The 19,617-nt window shown below is 41.6% G+C and overlaps 2 protein-coding genes across 4 annotated transcripts in view; one reads left to right on the forward strand and one right to left on the reverse strand.

Moving 5' to 3' along the window:
* Positions 1 to 19,617, reverse strand: part of LOC110507646 (neurobeachin) — a 340,890-nt gene that overhangs the window by 109,617 nt on the left and 211,656 nt on the right. For all 3 annotated transcript variants that reach the window (XM_036965229.2, XM_036965231.2, XM_090224708.1), the window contains one exon: positions 12,446 to 12,582. In XM_036965229.2, the coding sequence (XP_036821124.2) occupies positions 12,446 to 12,582 (137 nt within the window). The remainder of the gene's footprint in view (positions 1 to 12,445; positions 12,583 to 19,617) is intronic.
* Positions 9,208 to 11,537, forward strand: LOC110507649 (putative nucleotidyltransferase MAB21L1). The gene has a single exon (XM_021587772.3). The coding sequence runs from the start codon at positions 9,612 to 9,614 to the stop codon at positions 10,689 to 10,691; it is 1,080 nt and encodes a 359-aa protein (XP_021443447.1). The 5' UTR covers positions 9,208 to 9,611; the 3' UTR covers positions 10,692 to 11,537.

Here is a 19,617-nt window from a genome sequence, read left to right on the forward strand (position 1 = left end):
CTGTCCCGTTGTGCTGTTGAGGTTGTGGTCTGAGGTGGGCTGTTCTGCTGGATTGTATGGGGGAGTGTCCTGCTCTCTCACTCAGCTTTCTGTCCTCACCCTTCAGTGCCATGTGTGCCTCTAAGTTCTCTCACCTCAGTCTGTAGACCAGCCAACTCTCTCAGACAGCCATCCATCTGCACTTTCTGCCCTCCGGGTCTTGCTGGGGGGTGTGTTGTTGTGCTGGTCTGTTTTGTGGGTTTGCTCTGTCTGGATTATGTGAACTGGATTGTCCTTGAGGAGCTTTTTTGTACTTTTTCCTTGCTTAATCTCTCTCCATATAATGGTAGGCTTAACCCTCTCTCTCTCCATATAATGGTAGGCTTTAACCCTCTCCCTCTCCATATAATGGTAGGCTTTAACCCTCTCTCTCTCCATATAATGGTAGGCTTTAACCCTCTCTCTCTCCATATAATGGCAGGCTTTAACCATCTATCTCTCCATATAATGGTAGGCTTTAACCCTCTCTCTCTCCATATAATGGTAGGCTTTAACCCTCTCTCTCCATATAATGGTAGGCTTTAACCCCCTCTCTCTCTATCCATATAATGGTAGGCTTTAACCCTACTCTCTCTCCATATAATGGTAGGCTTTAACACGCTCTCTCTCTCCATAGAATGGTAGGCATTAACCCACTCTCTCTCCATTTAATGGTAGGCTTTAACCCTCTCTCTCTCTCTCCATATAATTGTAGGCTTTAACCCTCCCCTCTCTCTCTCCATTTAATGGTAGGCTTTAACCCCCTCACTCTCTCTCCATATAATGGTAGGCTTTAACCCCCTCTCTCTCCATAAAATGGTAGGCCTTAACCCTCTCTCTCTCCATATAATGGTAGGCTTTAAACCTCTCTCTCTCCATATAATGGTAGGCTTTAACCCTCTCTCTCTCCATATAATGGTAGGCTTTAAAACTCTCTCTCTCTCCATAAAATGGTAGGCCTTAACCCTCTCTCTCTCTCCATATAATGGTAGGCTTTAAAACTCTCTCTCTCTCTCTCTCCATAAAATGGTAGGCCTTAACCATCTCTCTCTATCCATATAATGGTAGGCTTTAACCCCCTCACTCTCTCTCCATATAATGGTAGGCTTTAACCCCCTCTCTCTCCATAAAATGGTAGGCCTTAACCCTCTCTCTCTCCATATAATGGTAGGCTTTAAACCTCTCTCTCTCCATATAATGGTAGGCTTTAACCCTCTCTCTCTCCATATAATGGTAGGCTTTAAAACTCTCTCTCTCGCCATATAATGGTAGGCCTTAACCCTCTCTCTCTCTCCATATAATGGTAGGCTTTAACCCTCTCTCTCTCTCCATATAATGGTAGGCTTTAACCCCCTCTCTCTCTCTTAATATAATGGTAGGCCTTAACCCTCTCTTTCTCCATATAATGGTAAGCTTTAACCCTCTCTCTCCATATAATGGTAGGCTTTAACCCTCTCTCTCTCCATATAATGGTAGGCTTTAACCCCCTCTCTCTCCATATAATGGTAGGCTTTAACCCCCTCTCTCTCTCTTCATATAATGGTAGGCCTTAACCCTCTCTTTCTCCATATAATGGTAAGCTTTAACCCTCTCTTTCTCCATATAATGGTAAGCTTTAACCCTCTCTTTCTCCATATAATGGTAGGCTTTAACCCTCTCTCTCTCCAAAAATGGTAGGCTTTAACCCTACTCTCTCTATATATAATGGTAGGCTTTAACCCTACTCTCTCTCTCTCTCTCCATACAATGGCAGGCTTTAACCCTCTCTCTCCATATAATGGTAGGCTTTAACCCTCTCTCTCCATATAATGGTAGGCTTTAACCCTCTCTCTCTCCATATAATGATAGGCTTTAACCCTCTCTCTCTCTCCATATAATGGTAGGCTTTAACCCCCTCTCTCTCTATCCATATAATGGTAGGCATTAACCCTACTCTCTCTCTCTTCATATTATGGTAGATATTAACCCAACTCTCTCTCTCTCTACATATTATGGTAGGCCTTAACCCTACTCTCTCTCCTCCTCTCCTCTCTCTCCCCTTGTCACTACAATCTGCATAGAGAGACATTTGTCATCATTAGCTGGGCACTGACAGTTGGCACCCAGCTTTTCACATCTCCACCACGGGCAATTACGAACCCTTCAGGCCTTATTTGGGTAACATGGCCTAATTTCATCATGGGCCCAGCCACCAGCATTTCATTACAACACAATCCTCTTTTATCCCTCCCTTTGTCTTTGTTTTCTGCTGCTCTGCTGTGTGCTCTTATACTGGAAACACATGGCGTTGAAGGGAGAGAAGAGCTGTGCAATTAATGTGAGATTCATAATGGGCTCCTGCGCTGCAGTAAAGATGCTCTGGTGGAGTATCACAGGGTAACACAGGGTCAGTGGGCCCATGATTACAGTGTCCACCTTTAGACAGGAGAGGAGACGTCTCCTACACATGAAGATTAATCACTCTGCCTCTGTTGCTTTGTTGCCTTCCACTCCGTATAGGGAGGAGGAAGGTGCCTCCTCATGTTTGTTCTTATATATACATATATTACACTGTGTACAAAACATTAGGAACACCTTCCCTTTTCCATGTCATAGACTGACCAGGTGAATCACTTGTAAAATCACCTTCAATCCGTGTAAATGAAGGGTAGGAGACAGGTTAAAGAAGGATTTTTTAAGCCTTGAGACAATAGAGACATGGATTGTGTATGTGTGCCTTTGAACGTGGTATGGTAGTAGGTGACAGGCGAACATGTTCGAGTGTGTCAAGAACTGGAACGCTGTTGGGTTGAGATCGTTTGGGATGAGCTGGACCACAGAGTGAAGGAAAAGCAGCCAACAAGTGCTCAACATGTGTTTGAACTCCTTCAAGTCTGTTGGAAAATTATTCCTCATGAAGCTGGTTGAGAGAATGCCATGAGTGTGCAAAGCTGTCATCAAGGCAAAGGGTGGCTACTTTGAAGAATCTCAATTATATTTAGATTTGTTTAACACTGTTTTGGTTACTACATGATTCCATATGTGTTATTTCATAGTTCTGATGTCTTCACTATTTTTATACAATGTAGAAAATAGTAAAAATAAAGAAAATCCCTGGAATGAATAGGTGTCCAAACGTTTGACTGGTACTGTATATATATATTGCATTACAAAAACAAACATGAGGTGGCATCTTTCCTCTCTCTGGCAAAACAGACTGGAGATTATACTATAAACTAGTCTACATCAAACCACAAGCCTTAACAATGCTGATGCTCTAACAACAAAACACAAGTCTTTACAATGCTGCTGCTCTAACGACATACCACAAGCCTTAACAATGCTGCTGCTCTAACAACAAACCACAAGCCTTAACAATGCTGCTGCTCTAACAACAAACCACAAGCCTTAACAATGCTGCTGCTCTAACAACAAACCACAAGCCTTAACAATGCTGCTGCTCTAACAACAAACCACAAGCTTTAACAATGCTGATGCTCTAACAACAAACCACAAGCCTTAACAATGCTGCTGCTCTAACAACAAACCACAAGCTTTAACAATGCTGCTGCTCTAACAACAAACCACAAGCTTTAACAATGATGCTGCTCTAACAACAAACCACAAGCCTTAACAATGCTGCTGCTCTAACAACAAACCACAAGCTTTAACAATGCTGATGCTCTAACAACAAACCACAAGCCTTTACAATACTGCTGCTCTAACGACATACCACAAGCCTTAACAATGCTGCTGCTCTAACAACAAACCACAAGCTTTAACAATGATGCTGCTCTAACAACAAACCACAAGCCTTAACAATGCTGCTGCTCTAACAACAAACCACAAGCCATAACAATGCTGCTGCTCTAACAACAAACCACAAGCCTTTACAATACTGCTGCTCTAACGACATACCACAAGCCTTAACAATGCTGCTGCTCAAACAACAAACCACAAGCCATAACAATGCTGCTGCTCTAACAACAAACCACAAGCCTTAACAATGCTGCTGCTCTAAGGACATGCCACAAGCGTTAACAATGCTGCTGCTCTAACAACAAACCACAAGCCTTAACAATGTTGCTGCTCTAACGACATACCACAAGCCTTAACAATGCTGCTGTTCTAAAAATTTCGCAACAACAGCAGAGATATTAACAGATAACAGAATAATAACATAGCAGGACACAGCTCCCATCTCCTACTAATACCTTAACACTGTTATGTACAACAGATATAGAGTTTATCTGTGTGATTATACAGACAGGGCAGCCACAGTCTTCATCACAAACGGCACCCTATTCCCTATGTAGTGCACATATAGAAAATACCATGGATCCTGGTCAAAAGTAGTACACGATAGAGGGAATAGGGTGCCATTTGAGATGCAACCATAACCTGAGCATTTCTACACAGTAATGCCATGGGCACATACTTAAACAGAAAAATGTATGATCGGTCACAGAATGTTATCCACTTTTTTTAAATGGCATACCTCTAATAATACCTCTCATTTTCTGTGTTATTATGCAAAGCCGTGTCGGCAAATGAAACAAAATTATATTTAATTATATTAATGCTAAATTGATGCAAATAAATGCGTGTCATTAATCAGAAAGGCTGACAAGCATTCCATATTGAGGAGAGGAGGGAGGCGGGTGGTGGAGGTGCTGAGATAATTCATTAATTTTCATAATTTCCCCTGTTCTTCTCTCTCTTCTCTCTCTCACTCTCCCTCTCGCTCTCTCCCTCTCGCCCTCCCTCTTTCTCTCCTCCTCTGTCACGGAAATACACACCAAAGTTCTGTTATTCTGATGTGTTTTCTGTAACCCCACCAGGCCTGATGGTCTGTAGTATATGAGACCTAGCCTGGGCCCTAGCTGATCACGAGAAGGTCCTTCAGAGCCTCTGGCTGTGTTGTCCCGTCTCCTTACTACTCACACAGAGAGGCTGCTGACACGAGGGCTCTGTCTCAATCCGTCTCTATGCAACATCTAGCATCCTTTGTCCTTGTTTCCTCCTAAATCATATTGAAGGTCCAAGGTCCCTCCCCTCTGACCTTTTTCTCCAATGCGTTTTGAGAAGGATGCGAGGTCAGAGGATGTGAGGAATCAAGGAAATATGAATTGAGAAAGAGTCGGGGAGGGAGGAGTCAAACACAGGGAGGCTGCTGACACGAGGAGGGGGTATAACAGATGAAGAAAGGGGGGGTCGGAGATCCAGAGGGGGCCGAGGTGGAGGAAGGATCCAGAGGGTGGAAGACACAAGGCCCAGAAATTAACGGGCTACCCCACAGAGACACCATATTGTCTGGAATAATGATATTCAGATTATTAAAAACCCCAATGACAATGTCATTTTGAGATTAATACATTTTGTGGGGGGACATGTCAAAGTGAGTCCCCATCCCGAGAGGGTTAAGTGTATTATTTATCCCAGTGTGAGGCCTAATGCTGATCACACATGTCTTAAATGCCACCCTCTTAATCTGAGTCCTATTGCACTGCCACTCCATTAGAGACTGTTGGTATAATCTGGATTTGATTTGGTGACTGAACCTCTCCTTGGCTGCCTTCCATCCGCAGTCTTCTATTCTAATGTACAGAGAGATAGACGACAGAATAACATGGATGACCCTATTTGTCATGTTCTAAAAGGATTATCAATAGAGAGACACACTGACTATTAATATCCTCAATTAGTTGACTTTAATGGGCACATTATGAGATGCTGTTATTACTATTGAGACATTTAAATTGTTAATTTGGTCTTGGATTAATTTGGTCTGTCTTAATAAAATGTATATTATCATGGTTTTAGCTGGTGTTGGTCTTAAACATTTATACTACTGGTGTCTATCATGCACCACAGGCCTGTACATTTATAAAAACTGTATTTTTATATAGTAAATGTTTACACTGTCTGGGGCGATGGATTTGTGGCATCAAAAATGTATGTTATATTGTCAATTTAGACTTGTAATTGTCAAACTGAAAAATCTCATGTCCAGTTTCAGGCCGTGTGTGTGTGTGCGTGATAAACTATGGTGTCATCACAAAGCCATTTTGGCTATTAGACAAGAACTGTTGACCCCATTTCAGACCACTGACAGGAGGATCCGTCTTACTAAAAGAAAGAGAAAAATTAAAAATGGAGGGGAAAAGGAGAAGTGCAGTAAAAACAAAGAAGCATTCTACACAAAGAGGATGGGTCACATGGTAGGAAGTAGAAATCATTGTATTGATTTACACAATCATACATAAAGCTGGAGGGTCAGAGACCGGACTGATGTTATTCTGGGTCAGAATAGAAAAAGGCCCCATACCACAGTCATGCATTGGGCTGTGGGGTCAGAAATAGGTTCTATTGAAATTAGGCCGGGTCAGAGATAGACGCTAGTGGATCTAACACAGAGACCATAGAGGATAGTATAGATCTGAGTAGAGTAGAACAGGTTGTTAGTTTAGATCTATAGTAGAGTAGACCAGATTGCTATATAGTGTAGATTTGTGTAGAGTAGACCAGGGGTGTGTTCAGAACGGTGTGCAATGTTTAATTCACACACAAACGTACCTCAAAGGCTGTTGAACATTGCACACTGTTTTGGGGGAACGTGTCATTCAGTACAAACCGTCACGCAACGTAGCAAACGCTGAACAGAACTGAACGCACCTCAGGTTGTTAGATCTAAACATTAATATTTACATGTAGATCTGTGTAGAGTAGTCCAGGTTGTTAGATCTAAACATTAATATTTACATGTAGATCTGTGTAGAGTAGTCCAGGTTGTTAGATCTAAACAGGAACATTTACATGTAGATCTGTGTAGAGTAGTCCAGGTTGTTAGATCTAAACATGAACATTTACATGTAGATCTGTGTAGAGTAGTCCAGGTTGTTAGATCTAAGCAGTGCACATGCTTTAGATTAAAGAGGTGATAATCCTGAAGAAAAGCCCCTCTATCACGTAGAGGGATGACCAGCCTCATGGCCACACACAAACTTGGAGTTGGAAGTAGACTGTAGACTAGTCTGGCTCTAATAAAGGCCAGTATACATGCTGATCTACAGACAGGGAGAGAGACAGAGACAGAGAGACAGAGACAGAGAGACAGAGACAGAGACAGAGAGAGACAGAGAGAGAGAGAGAGAGAGAGAGAGAGAGAAGGTGCAGGTTTTCCTCCTATCTCTCTCCACATGAAACCAGTATAGAATTTCCTACAATCGCAAAACACTCCATGAAAGTGACTAAGAAAAATTTACACTGGGAAGTGGTAGCTAGTGCCTAGTTTTGTCAATATCTAACCCAAAAGATTTCTGTTGACTATCAATCTAAAATAATAATTAAGGTTATGAATATAGTAAACTATATTTCACACTTAATTTGAATTCATATTTTCGTAGTAGACCTTTAGATGGGCCTAGAGTAATGATGTGTTATCTTGGCAAGGTCTATACCAGCACACCCATTTGTTGTCATATCTGTAATACCTGCCTGGTAACAGTGGGACATTAATTATGATTAGCCAGGATGATTACTACTTTTAAAGCTAGAGATGGCTCCGAGATAGGGAGTTGATTCGGTGATAACTATAGTGATTGTTCAGTGATTTGGTGGGGGGGAAGGACTTGTTAACTGTGCAGAAATGTGCAGCAACTTCGTCTGCATAAAAATATCTAGTCTACTGGTGTTGTGCATAAATGTGTCTTGCTTCCATTCCATCTTGATAATATAATAATATATATATATATATATAGTCTAAAATAATCATCATCATAATAATAATGATAAAGTATAGTTTTATTTTTGTTGCTATTGTTTAATATTGTTTAATTTGTTCTATCATCATATTCGTGATAATTGTAAACACTGCTCACACAACACTCACCTAGAATGATGCCTACAATGTACAACATCAATAATTTGTAACGGCCTGCTTATGAAAACCTTGTGTTCACAATCTGTTTTTGCATACAAAACGCCCTTATACAATATTGTGAAGTAAAAAATGATCGGAATCGCGTATTTCAACGAACTAACAAGATGCTTGCAATAAAACATTTACCAATGCTGAAAAAGAATACATATTGGAAATATATTAAAATGCCTTCACATGTATAGATTACAGTCTTACAAAACAGTGGTATAGCTAAAGGAAATATCTATGCCATCTTAATTTTTCTTCACTGATAAGATGAGTGTCCTACTTAATTTGACAAGTTCATCCTTCAATTAATGAGGAATAGTAGGCCTATTTCATACATTGAAATAACGAAACATATTTACATTCAAATTCAAAAACGTCTTAATTTAAAGGTAGGCCTGAAGATGTATTTTATTGCGTTGAATAGCCTATACATCGACACTGTAAGAAAAAAAAATGAACTTCTAAAGGGCTGTGTACCTTTATTTTATCATTATCCTATTTATGCTGGAAAAGAAAACTGGGCAAATGAACCGGTCCACTATTTTTAACTACTACAATGTTCCAGGCATACATGCATTATTGTCAAAAATAACCAGCGTGTGATATCACAGGCCTAATAATTATACAATAGCCTAGCCTACTGATATGCCGAAGACGTAAATCCATCTAATATAGGTTATTTCAACATGTAGTAGGATATTTTTTTTCTCCGGACACTGCATTCCAAATTCCTGTTGAATAGATTTAGCATAGCGAATCGTCTGTCAAAGCAACAAAATAAAATAAAAGACATAACCCCACGCAACGACTGTCATCAAATCTGTCATTCAGACGTCGTGTCTAATATTAGATCAGCTACCATCCTTAGGCTGTGGACAATACAGTAAAATAAAAAACGAAAATCAGAGAAAGCAAGAATAATAAACACGAGAAAAATGCTACTTAATCAAATATTGTATTCAAAACAAATAAATAAGATAAACATTTGCATATGTTATAGCCTACCTACTGTAGCATACAAACAAGCTGTCTAAAATGAGCAGTTGAAGCAAATCCGTTTAAATGTCAAAAAGACATCCTGAAAGTGGGCTCTGTTTTTTCTCTAGCCAATGCGTAGTAGGTGGACTTCCGATCCTCGACATTACTACCTTCAGTTTAAATTGTGTATAAAACCCGGGAATTAATTTGCGTTCGATAAACTGGAGGCGGTGACGAATCAGATGGCGATTGGACATCCTCGTTCCTAACCCTCCCTTTATAATTTCCCGAAGAGCGTCCGGGCTGTTAAACACAGAAAGACTCAGCCGCCTCCACAACGCCCTCACACATACACACACAGACTGCACCGCGCACTTTCACATGTGGATCCATAACTACAGCAGTGATTAGAGTTGTTTTGACTACTGACGTGAGGGCGTGTAATATGGACTTTTGATAATTATTCGCAAATCGAAGGACATACTTTTTCAACTGCAGTCCATTGCAAAAGCTTATGATTTAGACCAGCGAGGTTATTACGCATGTGCCCCAACTAGCAAGAGGCTGGGTTGGGTCTTGTGGAACACATTTTTTTCTTTTTAATAGCGTTCTTTCTTCTCTAAAATTGGCTCCCGTACAAACAGCCGCGTTGGATCCGTCGGCTTACTGCGAGACTCCGGTCTACAACCCGGATCTCTGCCCTAACATGATAGCCGCCCAGGCCAAGCTGGTGTACCACCTCAACAAATACTACCAGGAGAAATGTCAATCTCGGAAGGCGGCCATCTCCAAGACCATCCGGGAGGTGTGCAAGGTGGTCTCGGACGTCTTGAAGGAGGTGGAGGTGCAGGAGCCCCGCTTCATCAGCTCTCTCAACGAGATGGACAACCGCTTCGAGGGGCTAGAGGTCATCTCCCCCACGGAGTTCGAGGTGGTGCTCTACCTCAACCAGATGGGGGTGTTTAACTTCGTGGATGATGGGTCTCTGCCGGGCTGCGCCGTGCTCAAGCTAAGCGACGGCCGCAAGAGGAGCATGTCTCTCTGGGTAGAATTCATCACTGCCTCCGGCTACCTCTCTGCGCGCAAGATCCGCTCCAGATTTCAGACCCTAGTGGCGCAGGCAGTGGATAAATGCAGCTATAGAGATGTTGTCAAAATGGTGTCAGACACCAGCGAGGTGAAGTTACGCATCAGAGACAGATACATCGTTCAGATCACCCCGGCTTTCAAATGCACCGGGATCTGGCCCCGCAGCGCAGCGCACTGGCCCCTACCTCACATCCCCTGGCCGGGGCCCAACAGGGTAGCCGAGGTAAAGGCCGAGGGATTCAACCTTCTCTCTAAAGAGTGCTACTCGTTGAACGGAAAACAAAGTTCGGCAGAGAGCGACGCCTGGGTCCTGCAGTTCGGCGAGGCCGAGAACCGCCTACTCCTGGGAGGCTGCAGGAAGAAATGTCTGTCGGTCCTCAAGACGTTACGGGACCGGCACCTTGAGCTGCCTGGGACGCCCCTCAACAACTACCACATGAAGACTCTGGTTTCTTATGAGTGTGAAAAACATCCACGGGAGTCTGACTGGGACGAGAACAACCTCGGGGACCGTTTGAACGGGATTCTATTGCAGCTTATTTCGTGTTTGCAGTGCAGGAGGTGCCCCCATTACTTCCTGCCTACTCTAGACCTGTTCCAGGGGAAACCTCATTCTGCTCTAGAAAATGCAGCCAAACAGACCTGGCGACTGGCGAGAGAGATTCTGACCAACCCCAAAAGCTTGGAGAAACTCTGAGGTAAATGTGTGTTATAGTGAAGGAGGGTCAGTGAGAGGCCTGGTGATGTATCAAAGGACTATGGACAGAAATGATCACTGCACCCCTGTTTTATTCACGGTCTTGTAAAATGTGACTATCCTCTGACGATGAAGACGTTTACTCTGAGATCATTTTTATTACATTTAGTCAAATATGACCCTTCTCTTAATTCTATTCTGCGATGTCCTAATTTTGGAGCAAATTGTACCATCAATCCACATTCAAGGTTAGGTTACAATGCAGTGTTAATCTTTCGTTATTTCTCTCCATGCCCACGGTAATCTAAATCGTTTATTTGCTTAAATGCTTTAAAATAAAGCCCCCATACAAGCCTTGACAAAATAACTGTACAATTTCTACTGTAAATACATTCATAGGTTGTGATTCCAGTGGTCTGAAATTGTGAATGTTGTTCTGTGACATGTAAACTTAAGAGCTCAATTCCACCTTTTAAAGTAAAACGCCTGAACATTTTTTTATTTGGTAGAAAATAAATTAGAACGTTCATTTCAGTGATAGTCTGCTGTATCTGTTGTCAGTGGACATTTTCAAATTTTGAAAGTTTACATTTTTATGGTATTATCTGTTACGTTAAAAAAAACATTCCATAAACATACTTGAATTCCTATTTAAAGTATACTCGATCATTTTTGTTTGTACCTTGATAACATGATAAAACCTGAAAATAAGAATATATATATAAATACAGTCTAATTGAAAAGAAAAAATGCACTTGAAATACACTGGATTATAACATTTGTGATCTGATTTTTTATTCCTGTCTCTGATTTAATTTAAAGAGTTAATAAAAACGAGCTATGTAATATTTGTGTCCCAATCATGATTAATGAAATGTATAACTTGTATTTTTTTAATCACATACAGGCTATATTTATTATCGGCACCATACATTGGTATTTTATAGGCCTAGTGTTTAACCCATTTTAAATTACGCAAATATAGTTTGTCATATCTCTATTAGTTCCGGCTAAAGGCCTATCCTACATATTGTATCTATCGGGTTGTCTATGTTATAATAATAGGCTGTCTAATTGAACGCTTTTTATCGGCTTAAGGCTGTTGGGGAAAACATGTATGAGAGGTACGGTTGGGGTTAGACATTAGGCCTATATTTCTAATATAGAGTCCACACGAAGACTGCGCAAAACCAGGTGTTTTGAACCCGTAGTTGTGCAAATGTCGAGGTTACAACGTTAGGGTTAGCCTAATAGTGCAACTGTTATCCCATGTCCATACACAGTCGCCATATTTATAAACAAGGATAATGTTGGTCTAAAATCGAACCGATATCGTAGGCTCTCGTTCGATGACATAGGTTTACAGGTTTTGAGGGAATCCGAATATCAATACATTTGTAAAATATTGTAGGCCAGGTTCTCTGCAGGTGGAGCCTCGCGCGCGTGTAAGCCTAGGCATGCTTAAGGCTCGTCTACATTCTGGGAATCAAAATGGCACACGGTTCCAATTAGATCACATTTTCTAAAATGCTCCACAATCTCCTAATGTTTGAATTGTTGCACATGTGTGAACCTGGATATATTTTTTTACATCTCTAAATCCCAATTTGTGTCTTGCAAAATAAAGGAACATGGGGTTTATGCGGGCCCAGCCTAAACATGAACATGAATCAGTAAAGTGAACTTGAATGTGAACAAAAGCTTGTGGAGTAATCGCATATCAAACAGAAAGGGAACGTGGCAGTTGGACTTACCGTGGAGTCAAGCAGTTTGAAGGAGGGGTCATCCTCGTCCACTTCGAAATATATCTCGGTCGTCGTGATGGAGAGCGTCCCTCGTGCCACTATTACCGGGGCCACGAGCTGGGCCGGGGTGCTGAGGACCACTGGGCCTATAATGTGTAATACACGGTGAATCAGATATAAGGACAAACAATGTATGGTCTTTAACAATTCCTAACAAATAATTTGATTTCTTTGATAGTGAATTATTATCAAATTTGAGTTTACTTCGATTTAGTCAGAGAAGATATTGAGACGATGTAATGTATAGGATGCAAATTCTACAATTTCTTCTTAATTTGGGCACATGCACGGTTCTTAATTATCATGGTAACAGGTTTTCATTCAGAGTCATTATTTTTGATGCAAACTCGAATTATTCGTTCAGGTTAAATACAGGACAAGGCTCACTTATGGGTTGCACTCTGGAGGGTATAACATAGGTTACTTTGAACCAAATCGCTATTCGGCCTATTCAACAAGCATTTAGGCCTATATACATTATAGGCTTTCAAAACTATATGACGCTAATTTACATAAGTAATAACCATTTTAACTAAAGGCGCGTGCGGTGCAATAAGGGCCAGCAGTGTCATATGGCCTATCAGAACTAAACCAGAGATGGAGGAGCGCTTGCCAATATGATGACTGGTCACTTATATGGTATTATTATTCATATTTGCATACTAATATTTTTCATAACAATTATTTCAGTTACAATAACGACACTGGGGCCACTAAATGAGAGATACAACACCACGCCAAACTACTGTTACAATATGCATCCTAAACTAATCACATGCTTTTGAAAAACCTGAAAGCGCATATATTTGTGCTGACAATATCCGTTTAGTATTTATTTACGATGGCATTTTGACCCCTGACCAGCAGACGGGATCACATGCAATCTCTCTGTTTCCACCCATCTTCCTCCGCATCTCCATCTCTCCTCTCCCTCCATCCTCCATGTTCTATTTGGATCAGTATCGCTGAGGCGCGCGGCTCCAGTGATTTGTCTCGAGCTCAAATGAAAGCTTTTGAAATTGGGATATTTATCGATCGCGTGAACTCCAAAGAGCCACTTTAATGTCTCATCAATCTTAATATTGTGGTCCTCAACCAATTATGCCCGATACTGTTGCGAGATTACAAGTGGATTTTGGTTTCAATTCCCTGGGCTCTCTTTCATTGTGCTAACAGAGCGCTCAGGAATAGTGGAATCGGCTTTCCTACTCTCTGCCTGCCCTAGCTGCCTGTAATAAATTCTGCCTGTATTAAACTGATCTTATCTGATTACACTATCACCGTTTAGCATGTGCTTTACAAGCTGTAATAAACATGCAATATCCCGGGTCTAATGACGTTGCAGTTGTAGGCTATCGTAGGCCTATGGAAACATATAGCCCTAATATGCCCCACAACATATTAATGAATAGATAATACACAATGCACTGACATATAATGTATAACCTATAATAAATACCTACATGTACATATAATGTAAAATTATACAAAAGGCTATAATTACTGCGATATGCTCACAGAATAGAAAGCAATGCTTTTGCAAAAGAAACGAAACGTGATCAAAACATTACTTATTATTCTAATACTCATATTTATCACCGTCATGACCATTTATTAGCCTATGTAATTATCTTGTAATGACACTTGTTCTTAATGTTGTTTCCACATTTAGACACATATTAAACCCGCCCCATGTTAGACTTCATTTGAATAGAGAATTCGGCCGACGTCTCAGTAAACGGACAGATATTGTTTTACAGTCGATGCTGTTGCAAGAGATTCTCATCAATCTGAAGGGTTTGTCTTTATGCAACATAAACTCTCTATGCCAAGACCTCTAGTCTACTCCCCCTCAGAGAGAAAGAGAATAATAAGACGTTGGCGGGTACGAGAACCATTGTGTTGTGGCCTAAAGGGACTCTGGTACAGAGAGAGACAATACAGCCTTAATCCACTGGATCCACCGCGCTACAGGGACGGGATTAAGCTGTAATCCCTCTAGGGATACTCCATAATTCGGAGTTAGTATTAAAACGTTTACACAACAATAATAATAAATGATACAGGTTTCCATATGCCAAAATGACTGGATTCCGTTAATACGTGAGCTATAACGCTATATCTTTGAAACGGTTTTCTTCGAATTTCCTTTAGAAAAAGTTATAGTAGTAGTAATAATAATAATAATATTATATTATATATTAACACACACACACCCAGTCCTTTTACGCAGATGGTCTTCAAAATAATATTTCAGAAACATTTAAATCGTACACGGGGCAAATCATTACATTTCTAGCAAAAACAATTCCAGTTATAATATTCCATTACATAGTCCTAGTTTCTTGGTGTTATAGTTATATTTTGTCTGTACTCTAGTCTTGAATGTCTACGGGGCTGGTAAACTGTTAAACAGTCTGGTCTGATGAAGACAGTCACAGTGATGTCGCTGCACTGCTACACAAGGCATTCTGGGTAGTGTCATAATTAAAACAGATAATTCTCCCAAAATCCCGAATGCCCAACATGCCTCTCAAAGGCTTGAATAAGTTTAAGATGTACCTTTATAGCGCACTCTTTTTTTTTTACCAGGGTACATAGGCCATTAGGGTGCCATTAGGGAATCAGCCTAAAACAGTTCCATTTATTGTCATATATGCAAGAAAGATTATAGTAGTAATTTCCTAAACATGTAATGTAGTCAGTAATATTATATGTAATTCAAAACATCCTGAGCAGTGCACTTTTTTATGCGGTTATGTCTAAGTATTTATGACAATATTATCTTGCACTCATAAGGCTAATTATTACCCATGTAAGGGCTAAAATGATGCCAGAGAGCGAGAGAGAGACAGAGAGGGACAGAGACAGAGAGAGATATGATAATGGTGCACTCCACTCGTTAGGTCATGATAATGTCTCCTTGAAAGAGTACAGCCTGTCTTTGACTCGTCCATTCAAAGATCTGTCAGTTAAGATCATTAATATCTCAAGCAAAACAGTAAACAGCCAATATCACAACACCTATTCCTCTCCTCTCCTCTCCTCTCCTCTCCTCTCCTCTCCTCTCCTCTCCTCTCCTCTCCTCTCCTCTCCTCTCCTCTCCTCTCCTCTCCTCTCCTCTCCTTTCCTCTCCTCTCCTCTCCTCTCCTCTCCTCTCCTCTCGAGTTGGGTTACAGATGAGTAGACAAAAGGAGAGTGTTGATGCCAGTGAGAGCAGACGGTGTTGCCAGTGTTCAGGGGGAGTGAAACTAATCATGGGTTTGGTAACCACAGGGCAGGCCCCGCCCGGCCCCATAGCTAGCTGGGCCCAGGGTAAGCCACACCCCCTCTGGCAGCAGACACTGACCTGATGGTTGGTTGGCAGGAGGAGAGAGAGAGGAGGAAGAGGAGGAGAGAGAAAGAGATATGGGGAGAGACAGAGTGAGAGGGCAAGAGAGAGAAAGATAAAGAAAGAGGAGGAGGAGAAAGGCTGTCAACACACAAGGAGGATCTCCCACTTAGACTGCTCAGGTCAGAGAGAGATAGAGTATAGATATAGAGCACACAGACTGTAGCATATAGATATAGAGTACATAGACAGAACACTACATAATGTCCAGCACTTCTGAATTGTCAGTCTGAGATAGCTAGGGCTCCCCTGTTGGTCAGAATGTGAACTTTAACTTTACCATGATGCAATATTTGAAAAAATTTGTAAATGTTTTTGAAGAGTTTTTGAATGTTCCAAAAATAAATGTTTTGACCAACATTTTTAATAGGGTTGGAATTGATAATATATTCTAAATGATGTACATATAAAGAAAGTTTCCATTTAGAATTTTCTGTACTCTTAACTGGTCCAGCTGATTTTGGATGGTGTTTCGTTATAGCTACTATTTTTGTTTCTTTTGCCATTTTAATTGAAAACAATCACACTAAGGGACTTAGTTTTTACCCAGAAATTATTTGATATTGAGATAAAAATAGCTGCATTGGACTTTTAAAGGGCAGTACATTTTCATTAAATAAACACAGAGTGATTTATTAGACATACAGCAATGATTTAAAAATACAATTACAAAGACTGATGCAGTCTGATGCAGTCTTAAATTAAGGACAATACCGCTCACAGCCACTACTTAAAAGCCTGATTGTACCTCTTGAGATTCTGGACAGAAGCTAGTCATTGCAGGTCTCTAAAGCTACCCCCACTTACATAGCAACACAATAGTCTGCAATTCGAATTCTCTTTGTTAGAATGCCAACATACCAGTAAACTATGACATTTTAAAAGAAACAGCAGCTACAGTATATCATATTTTCTTTATTATTTTATCAACTGTCTTAGGATGAAATTTTCTCCTCAGAAAAAAACTATGGGGTGGCAGGGTAGCCTAGTGGTTAGAGCGTTGGACTACTAACCGGAAGGTTGCAAGTTCAAATCCCGGAGCTGACAAGGTAAAAATCTGTCGTTCTGCCCCTGATCAGGCTGCCCCACTGCCCCACTGTTCCTAGGCCATCATTGAAAATAAGAACTTGTTCTTAACTGACTTACCTAGTTAAATAAAGGTAAAAAATATATATATAAAAAAATAAAAATAGTCTGCAATTAGAAATATCTTTGTCAGAATGCCAACATACCAGTAAACTATGATATTTTAAAAGAAACAGCAGCTACAGTATATCTTATTTTCTTTATTATTTTATCAACTGTTTTAGGATGAAATTTTCTCCTCAGAAAAAAACTATGTTTTTTTTAATGTCTGTGAGCTTGACAGGGGAGGCACAGCAACCAGATTCTCTCTCCCTCAGTCCATTTGCTGCTTTATAATCCTTGTGATTGGAACATAGTAAACGTTTCAGGAATTTATGATGGCTGCCAGGATCCACTATTGTATTCCAGTAAAACGCTTGCATCAGGCATAAAACCACCACAGCGCTTGCTGCTCTTATTTCATGCACCAGTTGTTTGCAGCGTTCAGGCAGTGTATCGGACTGTTGAACAGCTCCTCTTGATCTATTTTCACAACCAGACTGAACTCTGGATAACTATACCTTGTGAGGCTGAGGCAATTATACCTAAAGCAGCAGAAAGCACAGTACTGACTGGAGAGTTTGGCCCACAGAGCTGGAGCCTGGTGTCATATAACCATGAGGTGGGTTGGAGAACATTATGAGAACACTGTGAGAACACTATGAGAACACTAAAACACTATAAGGGGGTTTGGATAACTCTATTGTTAGCAGAGACATTCCTGACTGGGCAGAGATAGACCAATACGATATTTAAATAACCTAAGCTACTAGGCAGAAATAACCGTCAAATGTTTTAATGAAGACAATAAATATTACAGTTATGATTATAACTACTGTTCCCTGTAGGAGAAAACCTGCAGCAACATCGAAACTGTGTACTTGCGCGCTGTCACAGCAACCCGAGGCTCAAACCTACAGGAAACAGTGGTAACCATGATAATGTACACTTTACACACTGCTGCAGCCCAAGGCTCAAACTTGCAGGGAACTGTGGTAACCCGGACAAATGCACAACCTGCGCGGTGCCTAACACCAACTGCCGGACCCAGCCATGAGAACACTATGAGCCACACTAGGAGCAGGTAGAAGGTATTTGGGGAACCCCAACACGCTGCAGCACAGATATCACCAATCGTCATGCCCCTGAACAATGCCCAAGAAGCTGCCACACCCCTAGTGGAGTTAGCACGCACACCGCTAGGCAACCCTTCTCCTTTGCTGTCATTTGTCAGGGAGATAGCCAATGAGAAAACGTTGCTTGGAAATCGCACTACAGAGGTGGATTAGCGAAACAATCAAAAAGCTGGTCACAAACGCGGATATCCTTGGTCCTATCCATATGTGCATAAAGCGTGCACCGGACACAGGCCATACAACCTCCGTTGTTCACTGAAAGCAAACAAAGGAGGAGAGAAAAGGAACAGCTAGAAAGCCAGGGACCTGTGAGACATAAACATAACCTTGGGAGCAAAAGCTGCATTAGGAGGTAACATCACTTTAGAGTTGCCAGGCGCGAATTCCAAACAGGAAGGGTGTACTGATAGTGAGTGGAGATCGCCAACGTGTTTGGCAGACTCTAAGGTCATGAGCAGGGCAGTCATGTAGGAAAGGACCTTCAGGTCCACAGACTTGAATCATCCAAACGAAGGCTCACACAGAGCATCCAGGACCAAAGCCAGGTTGCAGGTCTATGCCACAGGCTTAGACACCTGTCTGAGCCGACGCACGCCTTTCAGAAACTGCACCACCTCGTAGAGGGCACATCTGCCGACTGTATAGTAATAACATTCAAGAATAACCCCATAGCTGTCAAATTCAACCTTTCAGGGACCAAACCCACAGATCCCCTATCTGTGGTCGTGGGTGCTAAACTCCCTGGCGTGTCTGGGACAATAGATCCCGATGACATGGAACCCTCAATGGGTCCCCCCCCCCCCCCAACAAGTGGATGATCTCCGGGAACCAGGGTTGTCTGGGCCAACGTGGAGCCACCAGAATCAACAACAGACTTTCCTGATGGACCCTCTGCTCAGTGGCTTGAATCAGGTCCGCCGGAGCAAACACATAGAGAAGGGTCCAGGGCCACTGATACGCCAAAGCATCTGTTCCCAACGGAGTGCCCAGATCCCTCATCGCGAAGAACAGATGACAATGCGAGTTTTCTTGTGATGCATAAAGATCTCTGTCAGCACTGCAGAACTGGCCCAATATCTCGGCAACCACCTAGGGGTGTAGTCTCCACTCCGTAGAGATAGGACACCCCTGGAAATTAGATCTGCACCCACGTTGAGAAACCCGGGAAGATATGTCACCCTGAGCAACAGAAAATGCACACTGCTCCATATGAGCAGATAACAGACAGATTTAGAAGAGAGAGAGAGACCGCGTCCTCCCTTGCCTGTTGATGTACACCACCGCCGGCTTGTTGTCGGACGTTACCAACACATGCTGGCCCTCCAACATCAGGAAGGAAACGCCTCAACACTAGTAAAACAGTCAGTATCTCTAGGTAATTGATATGCAGTGCCCTTTGAGTTGTTGACCAAATTCCTCTTTTCGAGCAACCTACACACAGTGCTCCCCATCCCAACAGGGATGCATCT

Source organism: Oncorhynchus mykiss, chromosome 27 (genome assembly GCF_057628025.1).
Source record: "Oncorhynchus mykiss isolate SJ-2025 chromosome 27, ASM5762802v1, whole genome shotgun sequence".
Classification (NCBI taxonomy): Eukaryota; Metazoa; Chordata; class Actinopteri; order Salmoniformes; family Salmonidae; genus Oncorhynchus; species Oncorhynchus mykiss.

Excerpts from the sequence above, each read along its gene's own strand:
- LOC110507649 (XM_021587772.3), top strand. The coding sequence starts at position 9,612 with ATGATAGCCGCCCAGGCCAAGCTGGTGTACCACCTCAACAAATACTAC.